General features: G+C 41.6%; 1 protein-coding gene across 1 annotated transcript; it reads right to left on the bottom strand.

The window, feature by feature from the left end:
- Positions 1 to 3,879: 3,879 nt before the first annotated feature.
- Positions 3,880 to 20,749, bottom strand: LOC131191943 (uncharacterized). The gene is made up of 5 exons (XM_058170606.1): positions 20,671 to 20,749; positions 10,477 to 10,551; positions 9,752 to 9,831; positions 6,535 to 6,709; positions 3,880 to 5,426 (listed from the first exon to the last, which is right to left on the bottom strand). Exons 3-5 carry the CDS (start codon positions 9,821 to 9,823, stop codon positions 4,918 to 4,920), a joined length of 756 nt encoding a protein of 251 aa, XP_058026589.1. The 5' UTR covers positions 9,824 to 9,831; positions 10,477 to 10,551; positions 20,671 to 20,749; the 3' UTR covers positions 3,880 to 4,917.
- Positions 20,750 to 24,625: the final 3,876 nt, after the last annotated feature.

Raw genomic sequence — 24,625 nt, 5'->3', positions numbered from 1 at the left:
AGGGGGAGGGCCTTCTCTGTGGGGGCTCCTGCCCTCTGGAATGAGCTGCCTCTGGGGCTTCGCCAACTCCCCGACCTCCGGACCTTCCGCCGCGAGCTGAAGACTCTTTTATTCCATCGAGCAGGGCTAGCCTAAAAATGCTGTTTTAATGGGGTTTTAGATTGTTACTATTCAGTTTTTAGGAAATTTGGCCATAAGTTATATTAATTTTATCTTGTTTTTTAACTTGTATAATAATGTGTTTTTTAAATTGGCTGTTAACCGCCCTGAGTCCTTCGGGAGAAGGGCGGGATATAAATATGATTAATAAATAAATAAATAAATAATGATAACATGTATTAATAAAAAGAAAAAAATACAAAATACAAATAGGGAAAGTAGTAGCATACATTTTAACAGATAATAGAATCTATTACAATTAAAAATAAGATTAGTAGGTAGATGTTTAGGATTAGGTAATCGTATTATTAATATCAATAGTGTGTTAAAGTATATTATTAATTTAAACTTTTAAGGATTAGAAATTGTGGGGATTTTGAGATATACTCCCAGGCAGGGGTGAAATCCAGCAGGTTCTAACAGGTTCTGAAGAACCAGTAGCAGAAATTTTGAGTAGTTCAGAGAACTGGCAAATACCACCTCTGGCTAGCCCCAGAGTGGGGTGGGGATGGAGATTTTGCAATATCCTTCCCCCTGGAGTGGGGTGGGAATGGGGATTTTGCAGTATCCTTCCTCTGCCACACCCACCAAGCCACGCCCACCAAGCCCCACCATGCCCACCAAGCCATGGCCACAGAACCAGTAGTAAAAAAATTAGATTTCACCACTGATTAAATTTTGTTAATTTAACTGATTAAATTTTGTTAATATTTGGCTTTATTAGTAGCCCTAGACATCTGAGATATAGAAATTATGGTGGAATAATGAGTAATTTTCAAAATACTAGTAACTTAGTAGGGAATGAGAAATACATGGTGCAAAGAAATGTTATTTAGGTTTAAATGAATGAATGAATGGGAAAATGACAAAGAATTAGAAAGAGAGAACGGTACTGTTGAAGTTGGAAGGTCAGAATTATGCATACTTAGTTGTATTATTACTGTTAGCATTGTTTAAAAAAGATTTGACCCAGTCAATACACTGTCCACAAAATATGTGTGTAAAAAAAAAGAAAATGGTATGGCAATGGAGATTGAGTCTAATGCTCATGGATGCCTTCAAATGAGTATTTGTCACATGTTTTATTATTAATCCTGTATGGGTCAAATCCTGAATTGCTCACCTATAATGGGAAAACTCATCACGTCTGATCTATGGGTTATGCGTAAGCATAGTCAGTTGTTAGGCATGACTCATAGGTATTTCCTTACCAGATTCCTTAATGCCTTCAACAACCACAGAGCTTCAGGGGAAAAGTTGGATACATTCAAAGATGTAGCTGCCTTGAAAATAGCCCGTGTTGAAATGTACAGCACAAACATCAGTACAGGAAACATTTTGCTTTACATCATAAATTGTTTTTTTTTTTAAAAAATTTTATTGAAAAGGTTTTACAACAACAATTAAATTTTTTCCCTCCCCTCCCCCCTCCCTCCAAAACCCCCCTCCCCCCTCCTGACTTCCCGGAGCAAACACAAGGTATAGTTCAATAAACAAACAGTCATACATTAAATTTTTAAAATCTAACACAATTATAATCCTTCTCTCTCACATAACCTGACTTCTTCCATTAAAATAAAAAACAACGTCCTTCATTCAAAGGCAATCTGAAATTTCTTAATCTGATATCTATTTTGAATATAATCAATCCAATTCTTCCATTCTTTTAAATATTTTTCTTGAGTACTGTCTTTCAAGAAGGCTGAGATTTTAGCCATCTCAGCCAAATTGGAAACTTTCAATATCCATTCTTCTATTGTGGGTAATTCTTTTTTCTTCCAATATTGTCCAATCAACAGTCTTGCTGCTGTTATTAAGTTCAAAACCAACTTAGTCTCAATCACTGTACAGTCCGTTGTTATTCCCAAAAGGAAAAATTGCGGTACATCATAAACTGTTTTATGATAATTGCTATGCCATCAACTGTTTAACAAAATTTGCCAGGTTTCAATTCCATAGGAGTTACGGGCCCGAGATTTTGGATATATTCTGTAGTTTAGCTCATTTGAGGTACCTTGGTTCAAAAATTGTTCTCCTGTGATGCAACTTTTTTTGCCCAGTTAAAGGTTACAGGAATGAGAGTTTTAGTAGTATATAGACAGGGGTGGGCTGCTGGTGGTTCGCAGGGATTCAGGAGAACCTCTAACTAAGATTCTGTGCAGTTCGGAGAACCCCCAAATCCCACTCCTGGCTGGCCCTGCTCCTCCCCTCCCAGGAGTCCCCACGCAGCCCATTTTGGATGCAGATAAGTGCAGGGCGTGAGCAGAGGCTTGGGGAGGGCAAAAAACGGGCCTACCGGAAGTTCGGGAAGACTGGAAAGTGGCCCATTTCTGGCCTCCAGAGGGCCTCCAGAGCCTGAGGAGTCCGTTTTCACCCTCCTGGAGGCTTGAGGAAAGCCTCCGGAGACTGGGAAGGGCAAAAACATCCCCCCCCCAGCCATGGTGCAGGAGGCTGACTAGGCCACACCCACCGTGGCCATGCCCACCCAACAACCGGGCAGAGAACCCCTTGCTAAATTTTTTGAAGCCAACCACTGTATATAGATCAGTGTTTCTCAACCTTGAGATTTAAGATGAGTGGATTTCAGGAGGCCCACCCATCTTAAATCTGCCAAGACTGAGAAATACTGTTATAGATGGTTGCATATCGTCTTCTGAATCACAAGCCATGTACTTCAAATACCAGATGCTGACAATGGAAGGAGCCAACCGATCTGGCTGGCCCTTGTATGGCACAGAATGCTAGACTAGATGAAGTTCCAACCTGATTTATCTGGATATCTTTAAAGTTATTAAGGATCAAGCATAGCCTTGGGTTCTTATGGACTAAACACCATCAGTGAGAATAATCTAATCTGATTTAGCAGACTAAACCTCACAACAACAAAATGTTGCAGTCAAAAAGGGATGGCTCTTTACAAGTCTTTTATTCTGCAATGTTCTGGCTCATTTCTTAAATGTTATATTGTAGAGGGTTATCCCATGCCATGCCATGGAAATGTTTCTACATTTTTACACTACAGGTAGTCCCCAACAGTTCATTTAGTGAGGTTCAAAATTACGACACTGAAGAAAAGGTGTCTTATTACTGTTTTTCACATTTATGACCATTGTAGCAATCCCTACGGTTATAGGATCTAAATGCAGAAGCTTTGCAACTGATTCATATTTATGACGGTTGCAGTGTCCTGGGGTCATGTGAGACCCTTTTGCAATATTCTGACCAGCAAAGTCAATGGGGAAGAGAGATTCACTTAACTGTGTTACTAACTTAACAGCTGCAGTGATTCACTCTAACGACTGTAGCAAGAAAGGTCATAAAATGGGGCAAAACTCATTTCTTATGTCTCGTTTAGCAAAAGAAATTTTGGGCTAAGTCGAGAACTACCTGTACAAAACAGTAATTATAGTTTTCTTGGGCAATTGTATAGAAGTATTACGCCATTACCTTCTGAATTTTTTTTCCCATTTCCAAGTTTATTTTTACATTATAGGGATGCATTTTTTATTGGTCTCCCATCCAAGTTGGCATAGTTTCTCCAAGATCTGCAAAGGTGGATTGCTTTAATATAACTTATTTACCTAAAAATGTGCATTTTCCACCATTGGAAACGTAACATGTTAAACTGGGGGGGAAAAAGAAAAGAAAAGGCAATAAATTAATGGAAAACTGAATGTTTAATTGATTTCTCTCAAAGGAATACAATATGATAATGCACAGTTATTGTTCAGAAACCTGAAAAGTAATCAACATTTAATAGAGTTTTCCTTGTAGAACATTTCCAAAAGGGATGCTAATATTAACACAAAATTAGTAGGCGATGCCTTTCGTATAGGTCTATGTTTTTTGATTGAAGTTCCCTTTTGGGTATTTTGTAGAATTTAAAAAATATAGATAGGCAGATATTCCTCCCGGTTTCTGCTGCAGAGGGATACTTATGTTCCAATTTGTGCCAGAGACTCTCACAAGCCAAACATAATATTCAAAAGAGACCTGCTCTTGAAAGGGATCTTAGCAGTGGTGGGTTGCTACCTGTTCGCCCCAGATTGGGCAAACCGGTAACGGCGGTGGTGGGCGGCTCTACCCACCCGCCCGGACGTCTCTGCGCATGCGCAGAAGCTTCTGGCCATGAGCAAACCGGTAGCAGTCAAAATTGAAGCCCATTACTGGATCTAAGCAATGCATTGCTCTGGGTTCCCCTCCCATGATCTGTAGAAATGAAAATGTTGGAAGTTGTGCTAGCAAAACATAGGAAGTGCTGACTAGAAAACAATTTTGTTTTTATCCTGTATATAACTCAAGGAAGAAGACCAGGAGACTGCCTAGTAAAAGCTAAGACCAAAAGCACCTTGTGACCTTGAGTGCATTTGCTTTCATTTTATAAGTAAAGGTATTAGGTTGAGTCTGAAGGAAGGAAACAGGCCTCCGTTTTCACAAAATATCTCTTTGATTGCTCCAGGGGGTTAAGGAAGCAACATTAAAAGGTTTAAAAATTAAATTAAAAGTCAACATGATGTATCTCAACTAACAATTGTACCAACAATGAGATGCTCTGTGCAAAAAACAACAATAATACAAGAAATGCTGTTAAATACATTGCCACAAACAGTAACAGGTTCCATATTCTGGTCTACTAGCATTTTGCAGAAGATAATCCAACAAAAAAGATTGTTTTGTTCAATACCATATCAGAAGAGATGTTCTTGCTTGGCTTTCAGCTGATTTAAGAAAGCATCTCTTCCTGGATGGGAGCAACGATTATGGATACTGCTTAAGTGTGTGGGTGGAACCTGCAGTTGCCTCTTTGTCTGGCCTTTCAGCACATGGGATGTGTTGACGTGTGTTCAGAAAAGCTTTGTCTCTCTGAAGAAAGCCCAGCTTCTGCATTGCTTCATCCCGCGTAGATCTTTGAGCATTGGATAAAAGTCTCACGGTATCCTTTGCCGGTTGCTTGGCAGGAGCAGAATTGTCTAGGTGGTGCAGGAAACGTAAGCGGAGTTCCTGAACGTTGACTCCTGACTTCAGTATGGTGTCAAACTTCTTTGAGTGGGTGGGGTGAGAGTTGGCTGATTTAGGAGGAAGTTTGGCTCGAGGAAGATAAAAATCAGACCATCTCCTCAAAGTGACTTCATCAGACTCCTCTGAACGGGACTTGATCATTTTACTTTTAGCAACTGCTGGGCGGGGACCATTTTTCACCGGGGCATCTTCCTCAAATTTACTTTGTTGCTGCATGCTGCAGATGACGTGATGCTGGTCCTGAGAACCTGTACATGCAATTGACATAGGGTCAGATTATTAGAAGTACGAAAGTGATGGTGGGGGGGCTATAGGAAACAGAGAGACAGAAAGTTGTTTTTAAATTATTCTATATCTAGTCATGGAAAATCACTCACGTGTTACATGGCAACTGGAGTGGTTGCCATGTAGCTCTTCTGACGTGATGTTCATCAGTAAACATACTCAGAATGGGGGCAGAAAGCAGAGAGGTGATACTGATTGGAAATATGTAGTTACTGATTTTGTTTACCATAGAGAGGAGTACAAATAGTCGACTTACAACATAATCGAGTGCTATTTTGGTCATAAGTTGTGATGGGCACCATATGACCTTTTACAGCCTTTTTTTGCAGAAGTTGTTAAACAAACACCATGGTCGTTAAACAAAGCCATCCTTAGCTATGGAGCATTTTTTTGCCAGAAACTGGAAAAACAACAGATTCTGGGCAAAAAAAGATCATATAAATCACAGTCACTTGGCTGTGGAATGCTCTAAATCAGGGGTCTCCAACCTTGGCAACTTTAAGACTTATGGACTTCAACTCCCAGAGCAAAGCTGGCTGAGGAACTCTGGGAGTTGAAGTCCACAAGTCTTAAAGCTGCCAAGGTTGGAGACCCCTGCTCTAAATGGCCATAAATGAGTGCCAATCTGACTGCGCAAAATGTGGTCGTGTGACCATGGTGGAGGCCTGGATGTTGGAACTTTGAATCCAGATCATGTGGCTTTTTCAAGATGCGACAAAATTTTGAACAGTCGCTAAGTGACTAGTTGTAAGTCAAGGAAGACGTGTACATGTGCACACAACCTGCAAGACTGTATGAATGAAAAGTGACAACTACAGTCTAAATGCTGGGAAAATCCGCCACAGAAAGACAAGAATAACACTGACATGGAAAGGCAGTGTATTATCTCTTTTCGTTGGATAAAAGGTAGAAAAGGAGGAAGGTAGTTGTGTTGATTGAAACAAAGTTGGCCAAATCATATTTGGGGAAAGACTGAGTTTGACATTCAAAGGCTTGCTCCCCCAGCCAACTGGTTAATTGATAGTGCCCAGGGATCCATGAAAACAAACTACTAGTACTATATAACTTTACCTAGAGATCCTTCCGTTTTCTCATGATTCCACTCATCATCTTCTGAGATTTCCTTATCCAAATTGTTGATTGTCTGAATCAAGAACTCCAGACATTCTTTCTCCTCTGGATTCAGTTCAGAAAGAAAATCTTCATCCTCTTTTGAGAACCCTTCACGATTAAGTCTTGGAATCAACTAATGGCAAAATTAGTAAATTTAATATAAAAAGCCTTCTCGAAGGTCACCTCTCATGTATATTGGCTAGTTGCAAGATGATGTATCACCTGCACAATTCTGATCTTCTAGATATAGCTTAGCATCTGAGTGTCTTTCCTAAGGGCTTCATGGCTATTCTATCAAATACTGATCAACCGAGAATATGCCTTGACTTGATGTAATGGGAAGAATACATTGGGCCGGATAGCTCAGGCTGGTAAAAGCCTGTTATTAAGAACACAAAGCCTGCAATTACTGCAGGTTCAAGCCCGGCCCAAGGTTTACTCAGCCTTCCATCCTTTATAAGATAGGTAAAATGAGGACCCAGATTTGACTTTGTAAAAATATACAAATAGAATGAGACTATTGCCTTATACACTGTAAGCCGCCCTGAGTCTTCGGAGAAGGGCGGGGTATAAATGTAAACAAAAAAAAAAAAAGAAGGAATAACCCCGAAGAACAGGAGGAAGAGCTGCTACCAAGATAGCAGTCAGGATAAAAGAAATTCAAGTCCAGACCAGAACTGTAATTAGAGAAAGCTTCTCAGATAAGATCTTTCTAATTCTCATGAAGATAAAGGGAGGAGGTGCATTCAGCCTTGCAAGATTCTGTTACTACAATCTTATAATGAAAATAGCATTAGTCTGCATGACTTGGGTTTCCTAGTCTGGTCTACCTCAAAGGGCTGAGAATTACTGGTTAATTCCTTGTTTGATAGTTGATCCTAAACAGCAGAAACTATTCACCACTTGAATGCCTTCATTGTCAATTCAATGACTGGTTGATATACATGTTGTCATTAGTCTGGTCTTCTTTCAGACTGAGCAGAGATGGTGTCCATGCATACAGCCTGACTCCCTACTTTCCCTATGTTCAGCTGGTGGTCTGAAGGGGAGATCTCTTTGCATTGATTTGAATACAAGCTCTTCAGACAATCTAATAGCTTAATAAAGGAAGGTCTTTGATTTTGTGAATAATATACTTAAAGAAAATGCAAGTAGATCTCTCGTTTAAGAATGGGAAGGAAGAGAGTAAGGCTAGCACTTACATCCCATTCTCTAGATTGAACCTAGAGGTTGAGCTGGTTGAGCCTCTAAGCATTCAGTTGAATGCTTCAATAGGGTTTGACTTCTACTTCCTCACATTCGCTACTGTGGCCTTGAATACTATCCTGTGCCTTCACCTCAGCCTCTGTCCCTCAGCCAGAAGAAGTTACTTGGCTGCTGTCCTTTCCTTCAGAGACCTTATCATTGCTCATTTGAGCTTTATGCATGGTACTAGACATGTGCAACATAAGTTATGTGGACTAGCTGAACACACATCCAACTCACTGTGCAAGGATAGATCAGTGAAGAACTGTGTCAGGAATGTACATGACAAATTACATGCCTATTAGATTGCACACCAGAGAACACAAAATAGGACCCCAGAAAACACTCCCAACTCCAAGCAGTATTGTAACACTTATAATTAAAATAATTATACCATAATAATTGTAATAATGGACAGTTGGCTTTTATATAACTAGACGTCAGTATGACTACTTAGTGATTTCTTCCCTCATAGGAGAACTCTGACAAACCTCTTTTGTGTCAACATAGCATTCCCCAATGGACTGATTAACTGCTTTATAAAAAATAGATAGCCATCACTTTGGTGCGCTCTGCATCTATTCCACACCATACATATAATTATCTCTGATTACCAATTTTTCATTGGGGAAAAAGCGATTTATTATTGGACAGATAGACTATGAAAAAGATCAGATACCTGCACTTATTTATAAAAATAACTAAAGTCAGGATCTAAATTAAATTTTAAACAATATAATATGGCAGCTTTCTGTCTGCTTTCTTCTAAATACTTCAGAACTGCCACTCCTAGAATTCTTTGCCTGGCAGCCTCAACATATTTGGAAGTTGCCAGTTTGGTGTAGGCCTTGAGTTTGACACCCATGTTCTATCACTTTTGTGTGGAGAATTGCAGGGCAGAACTGGTTCAGGCCTCGTCTCTAAAATCTGTTGTATTTACGTAATTATAGGTAGTCCTTAACCTACAGCCATTTGCTTAGTGACTGTTTGAAGTTACAAGAGCAGTGTAAAAAATGATTGTCACCCAATACTCACACTTACAATCATCACAACATCCCCATGGATATGGGATTAAAATTTGAGCGCATGGCAACCGGAATATTTTGACAATGGTTACACAGTCCTGGAGTCAAGTGGGTCACCATTTGCAACCTTCCCAGCAGGGTTTCCCACAAGCAAAATTACTGGGGGACGTTGGATTTGCTTAATGACCACGTAATTCACTTAACGATGGCAAAGATTCACTTAATAACCATGGCAAAAAAAGGTAGTAAAACTAAAAATGATTCACTGAGAACAACAAAATTGTGGCCCCAATTGTGGTCGTAAGTTGAGCCCCACCTGTAACACATTCCTGGGCTAAGTTTCGGGACAAAAACTCGGCAAAGATTGCTTAGGTTTTCCAAGTTCAGAGTGACTTAATTAACAGGCTTGTGATAATGGTGTTTTGAGAAATGTAACATCGAAGGTTTCTATAATGGGAGATGGTTAAACAAGTCAAGATAGTAGCTGTGACCATGTCATTGAGGCCCTGTCACTCCTTTTTATATGGACTTCCTCCCATGAATGCCCTCAGACTATCCCCCCCCACCGTGGTGGAATTCAATTTTTTTTACTACTAGTCCTGTGGGCGTGGCTTGGTGGGTGTGGTGTGGCTTGGTGGGCGTGGCAGGGGAAGGATATTGCAAAATCTCCATTCCCACCCCACTCTGGGGCCAGCCAGAGGTGGTATTTGAAGGTTCTCCAAACTACTCAAAATTTCTGCTACCGATTCTCCGGAACCTGTCAGAACCTGCTGGATTTCACCCCTGATCCCCACCCCACCCCATAATTGGATATTGGATATTATTATTATTGAATAATAATAATGATCAGTCCTCATGAAATGGTATTTTGCAAAGGAGAAAGGAAGTATGGATGTTGCCTTTACCTGTGACGTTTCTCCTTTTCGCATCTGCTCCATTCTATGGTGGTTATTTCTTGCTTTCTCAATAGACTCCATTTCCAATCCTGAGAAGGACAGCTTCATGAAATCTATAAGTTACATGACATTAGGGTTGAAATGTACAAAAGCAGGACTCTATGTGAATAAAAGTCCAGCAAACCCCCTTCCATATTCTTGACAGGAAAACCAGATGAACATGGCTAGGAAGTCCCTAAGAGTCAACAGTTGAATCAAGAAAGAATTTGCTTTGATATGAGGGGGAATGGGAAGAAGGGGAGGAGAGAAAAAGGGAGGAGAGGAAAGGGAAAGGGAGGAAAGAAAAGGGGAAGAATAGAAAAAGGAAGGAAAGGAAAAAGAGGAAAGGAAAGGGAGGGGAGGGGAGGAAAGCAAAGGAAAAAGAAATGAAAGGAAAAAAAGGAGGAAAGAAATGGAGATGAAAGGAAAAAGGAGAGAAAAGGAAAGGAAAAAAGGGAGGAAAGAAAAGAAAAGAAGAGGAGGAAAGAAAAGGAAGAAAGAAAAAGAGGAAAGGAAAGGGGGAGGAAAGGAGAAAGGGAGGAAAGGAAAAAGCAAGATAAGGCAAGGCAATGTCCCCCCTGAGGACTGAGAACAACTGAACATCTGCCTCAGTGATTCCACAGCTTGAACTATCTGTTCCTGAGCAGCATGCAAATTAGCAAGGATATCAATAACCCAACATATCTGAACGGTACCTGGCCAGGGAGGTCGAGAAGATGAACAAGATCAAATCCCAGTTCAGTTCTTTCAGAGAGACAAACCTCTTGATCCTATGAATAAAAAAAAGCAATATTCATTATTCAAAGCAATTTAATATGGATGAGGACTGTGAGAAAGGAGCCTGGGAAGAGAGCAAAGGTAAGCTGGCCAAGAAATTTGGCAGCTTAACACATAAATGATAATTTGACTCAGGTGAAGAGAGGAATTCTGGGAGATGAAGTCCACAGATCTTAAAAGTTGCCAAAGTTGAGAAATAGCAATAGCGCTTATATACCACTTCACAGAACTTTACAGCCCTTTCTACACACCGTGTGCACAATTATTAGGCAACTGAGTATTTTGACCATATCATCCTTTGTATGCATATTTTCCACCTCCAAGCTGTATAAACTTAAATGCTTAGTGGATATAAGCAGATCAGGTGATGTGTTTTTGTGTAATGAGGGAGGGCGTGGCCTAAGGAGATCAACACCCTACATCAAGGTGTGCATAATTATTAGGCAGTTTCTTTTCCTCAAGCAAAATGGGCTAAAAAAGAGATTTAACTGACTTTGAAAAGTCAAAAATTGTAAAAAGTCTTTCAGAGGGATGCAGCACTCTTGAAATTCCTAAGAACCATCAAACATTTTGTTGCAAATAGTCAACAGGGTTGCAAGAAACACGTTGTTGTGGTCTGTCAGCAGCCTATGGAGCTGGCAACAGAGTTGGACAGCGATGAGGCTGAGGTGAGACCAGGGCCATTGGGAAGTAAGGTGCAGACTCCAGAGCCTCCAGAGACCGATAGTAGTGAGGAAGAGGAACTGGAGGAGTCTGTTCTTAATGCATGTATGAGGAGAGCTGCCAAAAGGCAAGAGCAGCTCAAGCAGAGAGGACAACTCGGGAGTAGGGCCGAGAGATGATTGGCCCCACCCATAAGGCTTGATAACAGACCAGCACTGGTGTTTCAGCTTGCCGGAAAACAACGTTGTAGCTGCGTCCTCTGCTCTGTGTTTGGTAACTTCTGGACATTTATCAGGAAGGGCCTTTGGCAATTTGCCTAATTGGACTCAGGTTTGTGATAACTGAAGAATTTGTGTTTGAGAGGCCTTTGCTTTACTTTGAGTTGAACAACGCTGGGAATGAGATAATTCCCAGCTGTTCGAATGAAGTTTATTTTATCACAGACTGAATTTGTTGCTACATACTTGGGTCTGGGCCACAACACACGTTGAGAAAAAAAGACATACATTAACTGCCAAAGATTTGAGAAGAATCAAACATCAAGTTACAGGAACCCATTATCTACCAGTGCTGTCATATTTCAGAACTGCAAACTGTCTGGAGTGCCCAGAAGTGCAAGGTATTCAGTGCTCAGAGACATGGCCAAGATAAGGAAGGCTGAAATGCGACTATCACTGAACAAGACACATAAGTTGAAAAGGCAAGACTGGGCCAAGAAATATCTGAAGACAAGATTTTTCAAAGGTTTTACGGATTGATGAAATGAGAGTGTCTCTTCTTGATGGACCAGATGGATGGGTTTGTGGCTGGATCAGTAATGGATACAGAGCTCCACTTCGACTCAAGACGCCAGCAAGGTGGAGGTCGGGTACTGGTATGGTATTATCAAAGAAGACCTAGTTGGATCTTTTGGGATTGAAGATGGACTCAAAATCAACTCCCAAATCTACTGCCAGTGTTTCTTCAAGCAGTGGTACAGGAAAAAGTCTGCATCCTTCAAGAAGACCATGATTTTTATGCAGGACAATGCTCCATCTCATGCATCGAAGTACTCCACTCTGTGGCTAGCCAGTAAAGGCCTTAAAGGCCCTACAGAGGAATTATTGAGTCTGTCATTTGCACCTCTATAACTGTCTGGTTCAGTTCTGCAACCCAACAAGAAAAACACAGACTTCAGAGGATAATTAGAACTGCAGAAAAAATAATTGCTACCAACTTGCCTTCCATTGAGGACCTGTATACTGCACGAATCAAGAAGAGGGCCGTGAAAATATTTGCAGATCCCTCGCATCCTGGACATAAACTGTTTCAACTCCTACCCTCAAAACGACGCTATAGAGCACTGCACACCAGAACAACTAGACACAAGAACCGTTTTTTCCCGAAGGCCATCACTCTGCTAAACAAATAATTCCCTCAACACTGTCAGACTATTTACTGAATCTGCACTACTATTAATCGTTTCATAGTTCCCATCACCAATCTCTTTCCACTTATGACTGTATGACTATTTATTTATTTATTTATTTATTTATTTATTATTCGTATTTGTATACCGCCCTATCTCCCGAAGGACTCAGGGCGGTTCACAGGCAAATAAAAAACATATATATACAAATTAAGAAAACCATTAAGAAACTTATTCAAAAAGCCAAATTATTAAAAATAGTATAAATATTAAAACCAATTAAAACCCCTATAAAATTTAAAAACTAGTCCAGTCCTGCGCAGATAAATAGATGTGTTTTAAGCTCGCGACGGAAGGTTTGGAGGTCTGGAAGTTGACGGAGTCCTGGGGGGAGTTCGTTCCAGAGGGTGGGAGTCCCCACAGAGAAGGCCCTTCCCCTGGGCGTCGCCAGACGACACTGCCTAGCTGACGGCACCCTGAGGAGTCCCTCTCTGTGAGAGCGCACGGGCCGGTGAGAAGTATTCGGTAGCAGTAGACGGTCCCATAAGTAACCCGGCCCTATGCCATGGAGCGCTTTAAAGGTGGTTACCAAAACCTTGAAGCGCACCCGGAAGGCCACAGGTAGCCAGTGCAGTCTGTGCAGGATAGGTGTCATACGGGAGCCACAAGGGGCTCCCTCTATAACCCGCGCAGCCGCATTCTGAACTAACTGCAGTCTCCGGATGCCCTTCAAGGGGAGCCCCATGTAGAGAGCATTGCAATAATCCAGGCGAGACGTCACGAGGGCGTGAGTGACCGTGCATAGGGCATCCCGGTTCAGAAAGGCGAACTGGCGCACCAGGCGAACCTGGTAAAAGCTCTCCTGGAGACGGCCACAAATGATCTTCAAAAGACAGCCGCTCATCCAGGAGGACGCCTGTTGCGCACCTCTCCATCGGGCCAGTGACTCGCCCCGACAGTCAGCCGTGGACTCAGCTGACTGTACCGGGATGCCGCATCCACAGCCACTCTGTCTTGGAGGGATTGAGCTTGAGCCTGTTTCTCCCCATCCAGACCCGTCGGCCTCCAAACACCGGGACAGCACTTCGATAGCTTCGCTGGGGTGGCCCGTGTGAAAAGTACAGCTGGGTGTCATCAGCGACAGCTGGTACCTCACACGAAGCCACTGATGATCTCACCCAGCGGCTTCATATAGATGTTGAACAGAAGGCGAGAGGATCGACCCTGCGGCACCCCACAAGTGAGGCGCCCGAGCCGACCTCTGCCCCCCTGTCAACACCGTCTGCGGCCGATCGGAGAGATAGGAGGAGAACCACCGATAAACGGTGCCTCCCACTCCCAATCCCCCCAATCGGCGCAGCAGGATACCATGGTCGATGGTATCGAAAGCCGCTGAGAGGTCTAATAGGACCAGGGCAGAGGAACAACCCCTATAACTATAACTATAACTTGTTGCTGGCAATCCTTATGATTTATATTGATATATTGATCATCAATTGTGTTGTAAATGTTGTACCTTGATGAACGTATCTTTTCTTTTATGTACACTGAGAGCATATGCACCAAGACAAATTCCTTGTGTGTCCAATCACACTTGGCCAATAAAATTCTATTCTATTCTATTCTATTCTATTCTATTCTATTCTATTCTATTCTATTCTATTCTATTCTATTCTATTCTATTCTATTCTAAAGTTGAGAGAAGAAAGACATGGTCCCCTTCCTCACCTGACCTAAACCCTATTGAAAACTTGTGGGCCTTTCTTAAATGGGAGATTTACAGTGAAGGAAAACAATACACCTCTCTGAACAGTCTGGGAGCTTGTAGTTTCTGCTACACAAAAAGTTGATCGCCAACAGATCAAGAAACTGACAGATTCCATGAATGGAAGGCTTATGATTGTTATTGAAAAGAAGGGTGGCTATATTAGTCACTGACATATTTTTTTTTAACTGTTAGAAGTGTTTATTTGTAAAAATTTACAAATTGTAAGTTGTTTGTTTACTATTCTCACTTTAACAGATAAAAATAAATGAGTGAGATAGGAAAACTTTCATTTTTCATTTAGATGCATAATAGTTCTGCACACTAATAGTTGCCTAATTATTTTTTTTATTTTTTTTTAATTTTTATTTGTCACAACAGTATACGTAAACATCGACATAAAACAACAACACATCATAAAAGAAAAAACATATATATGAGCAAAAGTATGCAACAACTATATTAATTTGATATAATGAAAGGGAACAATATAGATAAATATTCTTCTAAGAAAACCATAACCTCACTTTTACTTTCTTAAATATTCAGGTTTGAGGTTTATTAACATTTTGGATTGACCGAGAGTACTGTAGTTGTCCAATAATAAAATTAATCCTCCAAAAATAAGGTAAAGATAAAGGTTCCCCTCGCACATACGTGCTAGTCGTTGCCGACTCTAGGGGGCGGTGCTCATCTCCGTTTCAAAGCCAAAGAGCCAGCGCTGTCTGAAGACATCTCCGTGGTCATGTGGCTGGCATGACTTTCAACTTGCATTTTTACGTGCTTTCAAAACTGCTAGGTTGGCAGAAGCTGGGACAAGTAACAGGAGCTCACCCCATTATACGGCAGCACTAGGGATTCGAACTGCCGACCTTTCGATCGACAAGCTCAACGTCCTAGCCCCTGAGCCACCGTGTCCCTTCCTCCAAAAATACAGCTTGCCTAATAATGGTACACACAGTGTAAGTGGCTTACAGAGTCAACATATAGTCCCCAACAATCTGGGTCCTCATTTTACTGATCTCGGAAAAAATCCTGATTGCATGTTTTGTGTGCTCTCTTCAAAAGAAATAAGTGATTCATGGGACAGGGCATTCTTTCTTTGGATTATAAACAATTTGCAAACAGGGATCATTTCCTTGTAGCATTCAAATTATGTCAACAAAGACAAGTCCTCCTTCTGGACAATCAACTCCTCCTCTTTTAATAACAAAGGTTTCATCCAGAGGTGGGTTTCAGCAGGTTCTGACCAGTTCTGGAGAACTGGTAGCGGAAATTTTGAGTAGTTCAGAGAACCGGTAGTAAACATTCTGACTGGTCCCGCCCCCATCTATTCTCTGTCTCCCAAGTCCCAGCTGATTGGGAGAAAATGGGGATTTTGCAGTAACCTTCCCCTGTCATGCCCACCAAGCCACGACCATCAAGCCATGCCACACCCACCAAGCCACACCTACAGAACTGCTAATAAAATTTTTTGAAACCCATCACTGGTTTCATCTGTTCAAGCTTTGCTGCCAGCCTGATAAAATCCAGTGTTCCCCAAAGAGAAGGTAGTCTTCTGTAAACCAGGATCATCCCTCCAGATATGTTTGACTACAACACCCATAATGCCTGCTAACATTTTTTGCTCCAAATGCCCACGTCTAATATAATAAGGAAGTATAGGCAGCTATCAGTGGAGAACCCACGGTATGTGATGGGGCTCAAAGCACATCACTATACGTCTCAGGGTAGCAGACTAAGCAATAAAATGGGTCCTTTTGACAATGAACTAAGGCTATCATGTATAGAATAGAATAGAATAGAATTTTTTATTGGCCAAGTGTGATTGGACGCACAAGGAATTTGTCTTGGTGCATATACGTTCATCAAGAATCATAAGGTACAATGCTTAATGATAGTCATGGGGAACAAATAAGCAAGCAGGAAACAACATCAATGTAAATTTTAAGGATACAGGCAACAAAGTTACAGTCATAAGTGGAAGGAGATGGGTGATGGGAACTATGAGAAGATTAATAGTAGTGCAGACTTAGTAAATAGTTTGACAGTGTTGAGGGAATTATTTGTTTAGCAGAGTGATGGCCTTCGGGAAGAAACTGTTCAAGTAGAAGAAGCTTGGGCAACTGCTTTTTTTCACAGTTTTTTACAGTTACAAGGGTAAAATGCTCTCAAGCTGAGCTTGACTGCTAGCAATTCAATGAACTCAGGCCTGGTATTTTTGTGGCAACAGTATGAAACCATTGGACTCTGCCTTTTTTCATACGCTATTTTAACCTTCTGGTTTAGTCTATTGCCACAGGATCACCAGGTGGTCTCCCATCCAAGTTCTAGCCAAGCCGAGTTCCATGTCCAGGCAAGTTCAGCTAGGTGCTAGCTCCTGCTGGGACATAACCTGTTATGTACTGAATATATATAGTTGTATTAAACCCTGCTAAAGTGAAACTAACCTTTAGATGACCCTAACTGTTAACCCCAACTGTTTTGGAGGGAAACATAGAACATTCATATTTTTCAAGGATTTTGATTGGTTAAGGCCCTATGGGCCTAGAGTATAAATTACAGGCATTTGCCTGCTGTTCCTCAGTTCTAGTTTTGAGTCAATAAATGCTGTTCTATGAAACCACTGGACTCTGCCTTCTTTCATACACTATTTTAACCTTCTGGTTTAGTCTAATGCCACGGGATCACCAGGTGGTCTCTCATCCAAGTTCTAGCCAGGCCGGTCTGCTTCTTGCCTACTGAAGCCCACTACACGATATAATCCATTGGCACCCCATTAGAAAGAGGTAGAAAAGAGATGATAAACAATAGCATTGTAAAGCTACACATTCAAATCATTAAACAAAAAAACCATCAGGAAAACCACTGTAACTACAACAGTAGCTGCTGATGGAATAACAATAATACCTACCATGGTGTTTCTCACTCTTGGCCAGTGGTGGATTTCAAATTTTTTTACTACCGGTTCTGTGGGTGTGTCTTGGTCTGCATGGCATGGCTTGGTGGTCATGGCTTGGTGGGCGTGGCAGCGGAAGGACACTGTGAAATCTCCATTCCCTCCCCAATCTAGGGGAAGGTTACTGCAAAATCCCCATTTCCTCCCGATCAGCTGGGACTCCGGAGGCAGAGAATAGATGGGGGTGGGGCCAGTCAGAGGTGGTATTTACTGGTTCTCCGAACTACTCACAATTTCCACTACTGGTTCTCCGGAACTGGTCATAACTTGCTGAAACCCACTCTATACTTTGGCTCTTGGCAGCTTGAAGATGTGTGGACTTCAACTCTTAGAATTCACAGCCAGCCTATTTCCTGGGGAATTCAACTCTTCAAGCTTCCAAGATTGAGAAACATCTAATGCCCGAGACAAGACAATGCCAAAATGGGATAGCTGCCTTCACACAACGTAACAAACCTCATTGTGGCCTTGGGTGCCTCAGGCTTCACCCCATAGCAAGAATGAACCACTTCATCTGGCTTATGCAAACACCAAAAAAACTTCAAATAAATATCATTTCTTGAAGAAAACTAGAAGTCACATCAGCAAATCTCAACACCCTGAGAAACAAGTCAAGAGCAGCCATGCAACCTATAAAGCCTGTAAATAAATATTAATCAACAAATATGGAGAAACCATGTTCAAACCCTCTTGTATTTATTTTATTTTTTTAACTTCCAGTTCTACAGAAAAGACTTTTGGGTCTAATCCTGCGTCTGGGCTGCTATGCTCCATCATTTTTGTAACTATCCAGTTGGCTGCGTGTGAGTTAATTCTGACCTGTGTGTTTAGTTGCTGGTTGAGTGTGTGACTTGAATCCAGGACTCGAGATAATTTAAGAGAGAGAACCTGAACAATTTGGGGCCGGTTGGCACATTAATAGTTTGGAAGCACGTTGAAGTCACTCAAAAACATGGTTGCCGTTCAGCAGAGCTTCCCCAGGGACCAAAGACACTATATTCGCAAGGATATGGCCAAGAACAAAATAGCTGGACAAACTTCTAAAATGTCGTATTTTCTAACCTCTTAGCAGAGGTGGGTTTCAGCAGGTTCTGACCAGTTCTGGAGAACTGGTAGCGGAAATTTTGAGTAGTTTGGAGAACTGGTAGTAAAATTCTGTTGGACCCTGCCCCCATCTATTCTCTGCCTCCCAAGTCCCAGCTGATCAGGAGGAAATGGGGATTTTGCAGTAACCTTCCCCTGGAGTGGGGTGGAAATGGAGATTTTACAGTATTCTTCTCCTGCCACACCCACCAAGCCACACCCACCAAGCCACGCCCACAGAACCAGTAGTAAAAAAATTTGAAACCCACAATTGCCTGTTAAGGTATTCTCTATCAACTCTCAGCCTACCACCATCTTTTGTTCAGGCTACAGGCCCCTACCATCTTAATTTCCTAATGATAAGCCATTGAGAGGCTTATGTTGAATCAAGAAATAAACTTGATAGTGGAGGCCGACAGCTTCCTTCACAACAGACAGCATGTCTTTCCTTCCATACTGAAGCTCAGAATCTTAAAAATAATACGAAATGGAATGAGGCCAGGCGGCCATCTGGTTTCAAGGATTTATTTATGAGAGCTCAAAGCAGTGATGAAATCCAAATGTTTTTACTACCGGTTCTGTGGGCGTGGTGTGGCATGGCAGGGGAAAGATACTGCAAAATCCCCATTCTTACCCCACTCCAGGGGAAGATACTGCAAAATCCCCATTCCCACTCCACTCCAGGGGAAGGATAATGCAAAATCCCCATTCCCACCTGACTCTTGGGCCAGCCTGAGATGGTATTTGCCGGTTCTCTCAACCACTCAAAATTTCAGCTACCGGTTGTCCAAACTGCTTAAAATGTCTGCTACCGGTTCTCCCAAACCTGTCAGGACCTCCTGGATTTCATCCCTGGCTCAAAGGACATCCAGATGCCCTTTGAAACCCTTCTCTGTGCATCGCAACCATAGAGAAAATGTGGCTGCCATCTTGACTTTTTTTTAACCCAACCCCACCCTTCATGGCCATTTGCATACCCTGGAAACTGAAGGGTAGGCATTTTATGAAAACAGCTCCGAAGACTGGATGCCAACTGAAACTGAATAAAGAAGGGATTTTAAAAATGAAATACCTGAATCAAAAACATTTTTTAATTACTACATGGAGAGTTACTGGAAATGTGATCTCGGCAAGAGTGTTCTCACATTTAATGAATAATAATTTATTAAAGCTGTAGGCCACCCAACTATCAAACTCTGGGCAGCTCACATGAACAAAAACACACAAGGGAAAAACCTCTGGATTTCTACATCCTAAACTACAGTATTATATATGTTTGAAAGCTGAGATAGGCAACATACGAGTTCAATAAATATATTTATAGGTCATTATAAACACCTTGAAATTTAGCTTGGTTTGCATTCATTCCTGTTCCTCTGTTCTTTCACCTTGCAAATACGCTTAATTCACATTTTCAGCTTAAAGTTATTGGGAAAATGTAATTGTCCTCCCCTGTGGCATAAACAATTTTGTCATAACTTAACTAGCAACTAATTTATCAATAATTTCCACCTTGCCTGGAGAGCAGAATTATTTAGTAGCTGAACCATATGGAACCATTGGCTCCAAGGTAGGAATACCAGATTTAGGAGTTGGTAGCCCTGCTCCAGTACTTGTTTTCAAGAAATTAAACATTTACATCCCAGAATTTAAGATGTTATACCCCAGCTTTTTAGAATGAGCTACTCTAGGAAAAAAAAAATTAAGTGAAACCTTTTGCAGGAATGTAAAAATGAGAACCGTGTAGCAAAACAATTACTTTTAAACAAGGTTTGTGGTAATCCCACAGCCAGCTACCTGGGAGTAAGACCCACTAGACTGCATAAAAACTCTTGAAGTAGACACACCACTTTCAGTATAGTAAAGTAGCGAGTATTTTAAAAACAAATCTCCTTAAAGATAACAACACAGGAACAAAACAAAGCAGTCCTTATTGCTAGCCAAAAGTTGAAAAGCAACCAAAAAAAAATTGAGCAAAGCAAAATAGATTGGGGCGGGGGGAGGAGAGAGAACCTGATATTTCTGGAAGGATAGGCTTTCTGCTTTACCTTTCACAGTCTAATGGAAGAAGCAAATTAAAAGTTCCTTAAACTCCACCTTTTATACCACTTGTTCCTCCACTTCGGAACCTTTAAACAATTTGAAATTGGTCTCAACGATTCCCTAGGATAGTGGCAGTGACCGCTTTCAAAGTTTAGAGTTATACCTGTAGAAGAGGAAGTTGATTGACTCACCTGGTAGCAAGCGGCCTAAAAAGTGTTTTCAGGAGCCAGCATGTGAAACATATTGTACCGTGAAACTGTTCTGTATAGGATAAATACCTCGAGGTGTTTTGTTTGCTTTAGTGCATAAAAAAAAAAACCTGTTGCCTTGACACAGCTCCCTGGCCTGCGGCTCTAGAGTATACATTTGATCATGACTTCCTCATTCAATTGACCACAGCTCTCATCAAGGCTACCTAGATGGAACTGAGTCTCCATGCATTAAACCAGAGCATATAACTGAGGTATTTAGGGAGAGGCTGAGAGAAGTCCAGTTGATATTTGTGTCGTCCATTGGGGGATACACTCAAAAAAGGGAGGGGGCTACAACAACAACAACAGCAGTTAGACAAATTCCAAGTAATATGGTAAATACACTGGGTTGTATTCATTTGGATATATGTTCATATATATTGGATATAGGCTGAGTAAACTTTTTGCTGCTATTTAATATTTTTATAGCCCAAATAAAATACACTTTCCTGTTAGTATCTTCGTTATGTGGAACCATTACGTGGGAGAGCCTCTCCCTACTTCATTTTATTGGTTTGATTATACATTTTTTTATGAAGCTTTTGTATGAATTTCCTTATTGGACAACTGAAAACATATGCGATGGGCAGGTTTTAAATAAAGGTTTACAGGAAACATGAGCCCTGGAGCCTTTTTCTGTAAAGTGGTATAAGCTTACCATTTCTTCTTTTTCTTTTTATGTTTCGGATGATTGGTTGGTGAGAGCAGGAATGTGGTATTTGCCAGAAATAATCTAAATCAGGGGTCTCCAACCTTGGTCCCTTTAAGACTCGTGGACTTCAACACCCAGAGCCCCTCAGCCAGCAAAGCTGGCTGAGGAACTCTGGGAGTTGAAGTCCACAAGTCTTAAAGGGACCAAGGTTGGAGACCTCTGATCTAAATGTTGCTGAGAAAGCACACTTCATTTGCCTGTTAAATATTGATGGGTATACAGGTAGGCCTCAACTTACAATAGTTCATTTAGTGACTGTTTAAGTTACAACGGCACCAAAAAAGTGACTTATCACCATTTTTCACACTTACTGTACGACCATTGCAGCATCTCCTTGGTCACATGATTTACATTCGCATGCTTGACAACTGACTCACATTTATGACGGTTGCAGTGTCTCGGAGTCATGGGATTCTCTTTTGCAAAGTCAATGGGATTGGGAGTGGGAGGCACCGTTTATCGGTGGTTCTCCTCCTATCTCTCCGACCGGTCGCAGACGGTGTTGACGGGGGGGCAGAGGTCACCAGCGCCTCACTTGTGGGTGCCGCAGGGGGATTCTCTCGCCTTCTGTTCAACATCTATATGAAGCCGCTGGGTGAGATCATCAGTGGCTTCGGTGTGAGGTACCAGTTGTACGCTGATGACACCCAGCTGTACTTTTCCACACCGGGCCACCCCAATGAAGCTATCGAAGTGCTGTCCCGGTGTTTGGAAGCCATACGGGTCTGGATGGGGAGAAACAGGCTCAAGCTCAATCCCTCCAGGACGGAGTGGCTGTGGATGCCGGCATCCCGGTACAGTCAGCTGAGTCCGCGGCTGACTGTCGGGAGCGAGTCATTGGCCCCGATGGAGAGGGTGCGCAACTTGGGCGTTCTCCTGGATGAACGGCTGTCTTTTGAAGACCACTTGACGGCCGTCTCCAGGAGAGCTTTCCACCAGGTTCGCCTGGTGCGCCAGTTCGCCTTTCTGAACCGGGATGCCTTGTGCACAGTCACTCACGCCCTTGGCGTCTCGTCTGGACTACTGCAATGCTCTCTACATGGGGCTCCCTTGAGGGGCATCCGGAGGCTACAGTTAGTCCAGAATGCAGCTGCGGGTGATAGAGGGAGCCCTCGTGGCTCCCGAGTGACACCTATCCGCGCAGGCTGCACTGGCTACCTGTGGCCTTCGGGTGCGCTTCAAGGTGTTGGTGAACGTCTTTAAAGCGCTCCATGGCATAGGGCCGGGTTACTTACGGGACCGCCTGCTGCTACCGAATACCTCTCACCGACCCGTGCGCTCTCACAGAGAGGGACTCCTCAGGGTGCCGTCAGCGCGACAGTGTCGTCTGGCGGCGCCCAGGGAAGGGCCTTCTCTGTGGGGCTCCCGCCCTCTGGAGCGAACTCCCCAGGACTTCGCCAACTTCCGGACCTCCGAACCTTTCACGCGAGCTTAAAACTCACTTATTCATCTGCGCTGGACTGGGTTAGTTTTTTAAGTCTATGGGTTTTTTAATGGGTTTTATTCTTAAATTTTTAATTGTGGCCAATTTAATAAGTTTTTTAATTGTATTTTAATTGTATTTATTGTGTATTGTGTATTTTTACCTGGCTGTGAACCGCCCTGAGTCCTTCGGGAGAAGGGCGGTATACAAATTTAAATAATAAATAAATAAAATAAATAAATGGGGAAGCCAGATACACTTAACGATCATATTACTAATGTAACAACTGCAGTGATTCACTTAACAACTGTGGCAAGAAAAGTCATAAAATAGGAGAAAACTCACTTAACAAATTTCTCACTTAGCAACATAAATTCTGGGCTCAGTTGTGATTGTAAGTTGAGGACTACTTGTATTACCTAAACTATACTACACCAACTGATGCACTGGTTTATCATGCATGCAATATTATTATTGCTTGCAGTAATGTGGCTTCTAACTTTGATAGTAAGAAACAATGGATTCTTTTGAAAGAGGGTAGATCTGAGTTAGTTTTCTCTAAGTGGTGCCTTCAGGATGTGTCATATATTTCCATCAGCATCTTGAAATTCTGCAAACTGGATGCACTACGGGGGAGTGAAAATCTTTGCTTCTTGGGGTATCTCAGAGTTGGTGTAAACAGAATGAAATAAGGAAATTATATAAAAGAACAAAACAGACCGCATCTCATCAGACTGTTTTGGAATTGAGCCTTACATTTACTGATCTGTAAATTAGATTTATAATCCGGGTTTTTAGATTTTTTCTCCCAAAAGAGAAAATTAGTACATCAAGATATAATTTAGGCTAGAATTTTATCTATGATGAATTGATTTTCAACTTTTATTTTATTTTATTTTTGTCACACAGTATATATAAGCATAAGCATGAAATAATTATACAGTATATAAGCATATATATAAATATGAGTATGTAATAACTATATTAATTTGATATAACGAAAGGAAATAATAGGACAGGAACGGTAGGCACGCTTGTGCTCTTATGCATGCCCCTTATAGACCTCTTAGAAATGGGGTGAGGTCAATAGTAGACAGTTTTTGGTTGAAGCTTTTGGGATTTTGGGAAGAGACCACAGAGTCAGGTAGTTTATTCCAGGCATTAACAACTCTGTTACTGAAGTCATATTTTCTGCAATCAAGATTGGAGTGGTTAACATTAAGCTTAAATCTGTTGTGTGCTCGTGTATTGTTGCAATTGAAGCTGAAGTAGTCTTCGACAGGAAGGCCATTGTAACAGATGATTCTATGAGTTAAACTCAGGTCATGTCGAAGGCGGCATAGTTCTAAATTTTCTAAACCCAGGATTTCAAGTCTGGTGGCATAAGGTATTTTGTTGTATTCAGAGGAGTGGAGAACTCTTCTTGTAAAATATTTCTGGACACGTTCAATTGTATTGATGTCAGAAATGTGGTGTGGGTTCCAGACAGTCGAACTGTATTCAAGAATTGGTCTAGCAAATGTTTTATATGCTCTGGTTAGTAGTGTAGTGTTTTTGGAAAAGAAGCTACGCAAGATTAGGTTTACAACTCTTAAAGCCTTTTTTGCGATATAGTTGCAGTGGGCTTTGGCACTTAGATCATTTGATATGAAAACTCCAAGGTCTTTAACAGGGTAGGGGTCATCTGTAAGATAATGTCCATCAAGCTTGTACTTAGTATTTAGGTTCTTTTTTCCAATATGTAAGACTGAGCATTTGCT

This window comes from Ahaetulla prasina, chromosome 2 (assembly GCF_028640845.1).
Source record: "Ahaetulla prasina isolate Xishuangbanna chromosome 2, ASM2864084v1, whole genome shotgun sequence".
Lineage (NCBI taxonomy): Eukaryota > Metazoa > Chordata > Lepidosauria > Squamata > Colubridae > Ahaetulla > Ahaetulla prasina.
The sequence above is the reverse complement of the archived record's forward strand: the minus strand, read 5'-3'. Positions and strand labels throughout refer to the sequence as shown.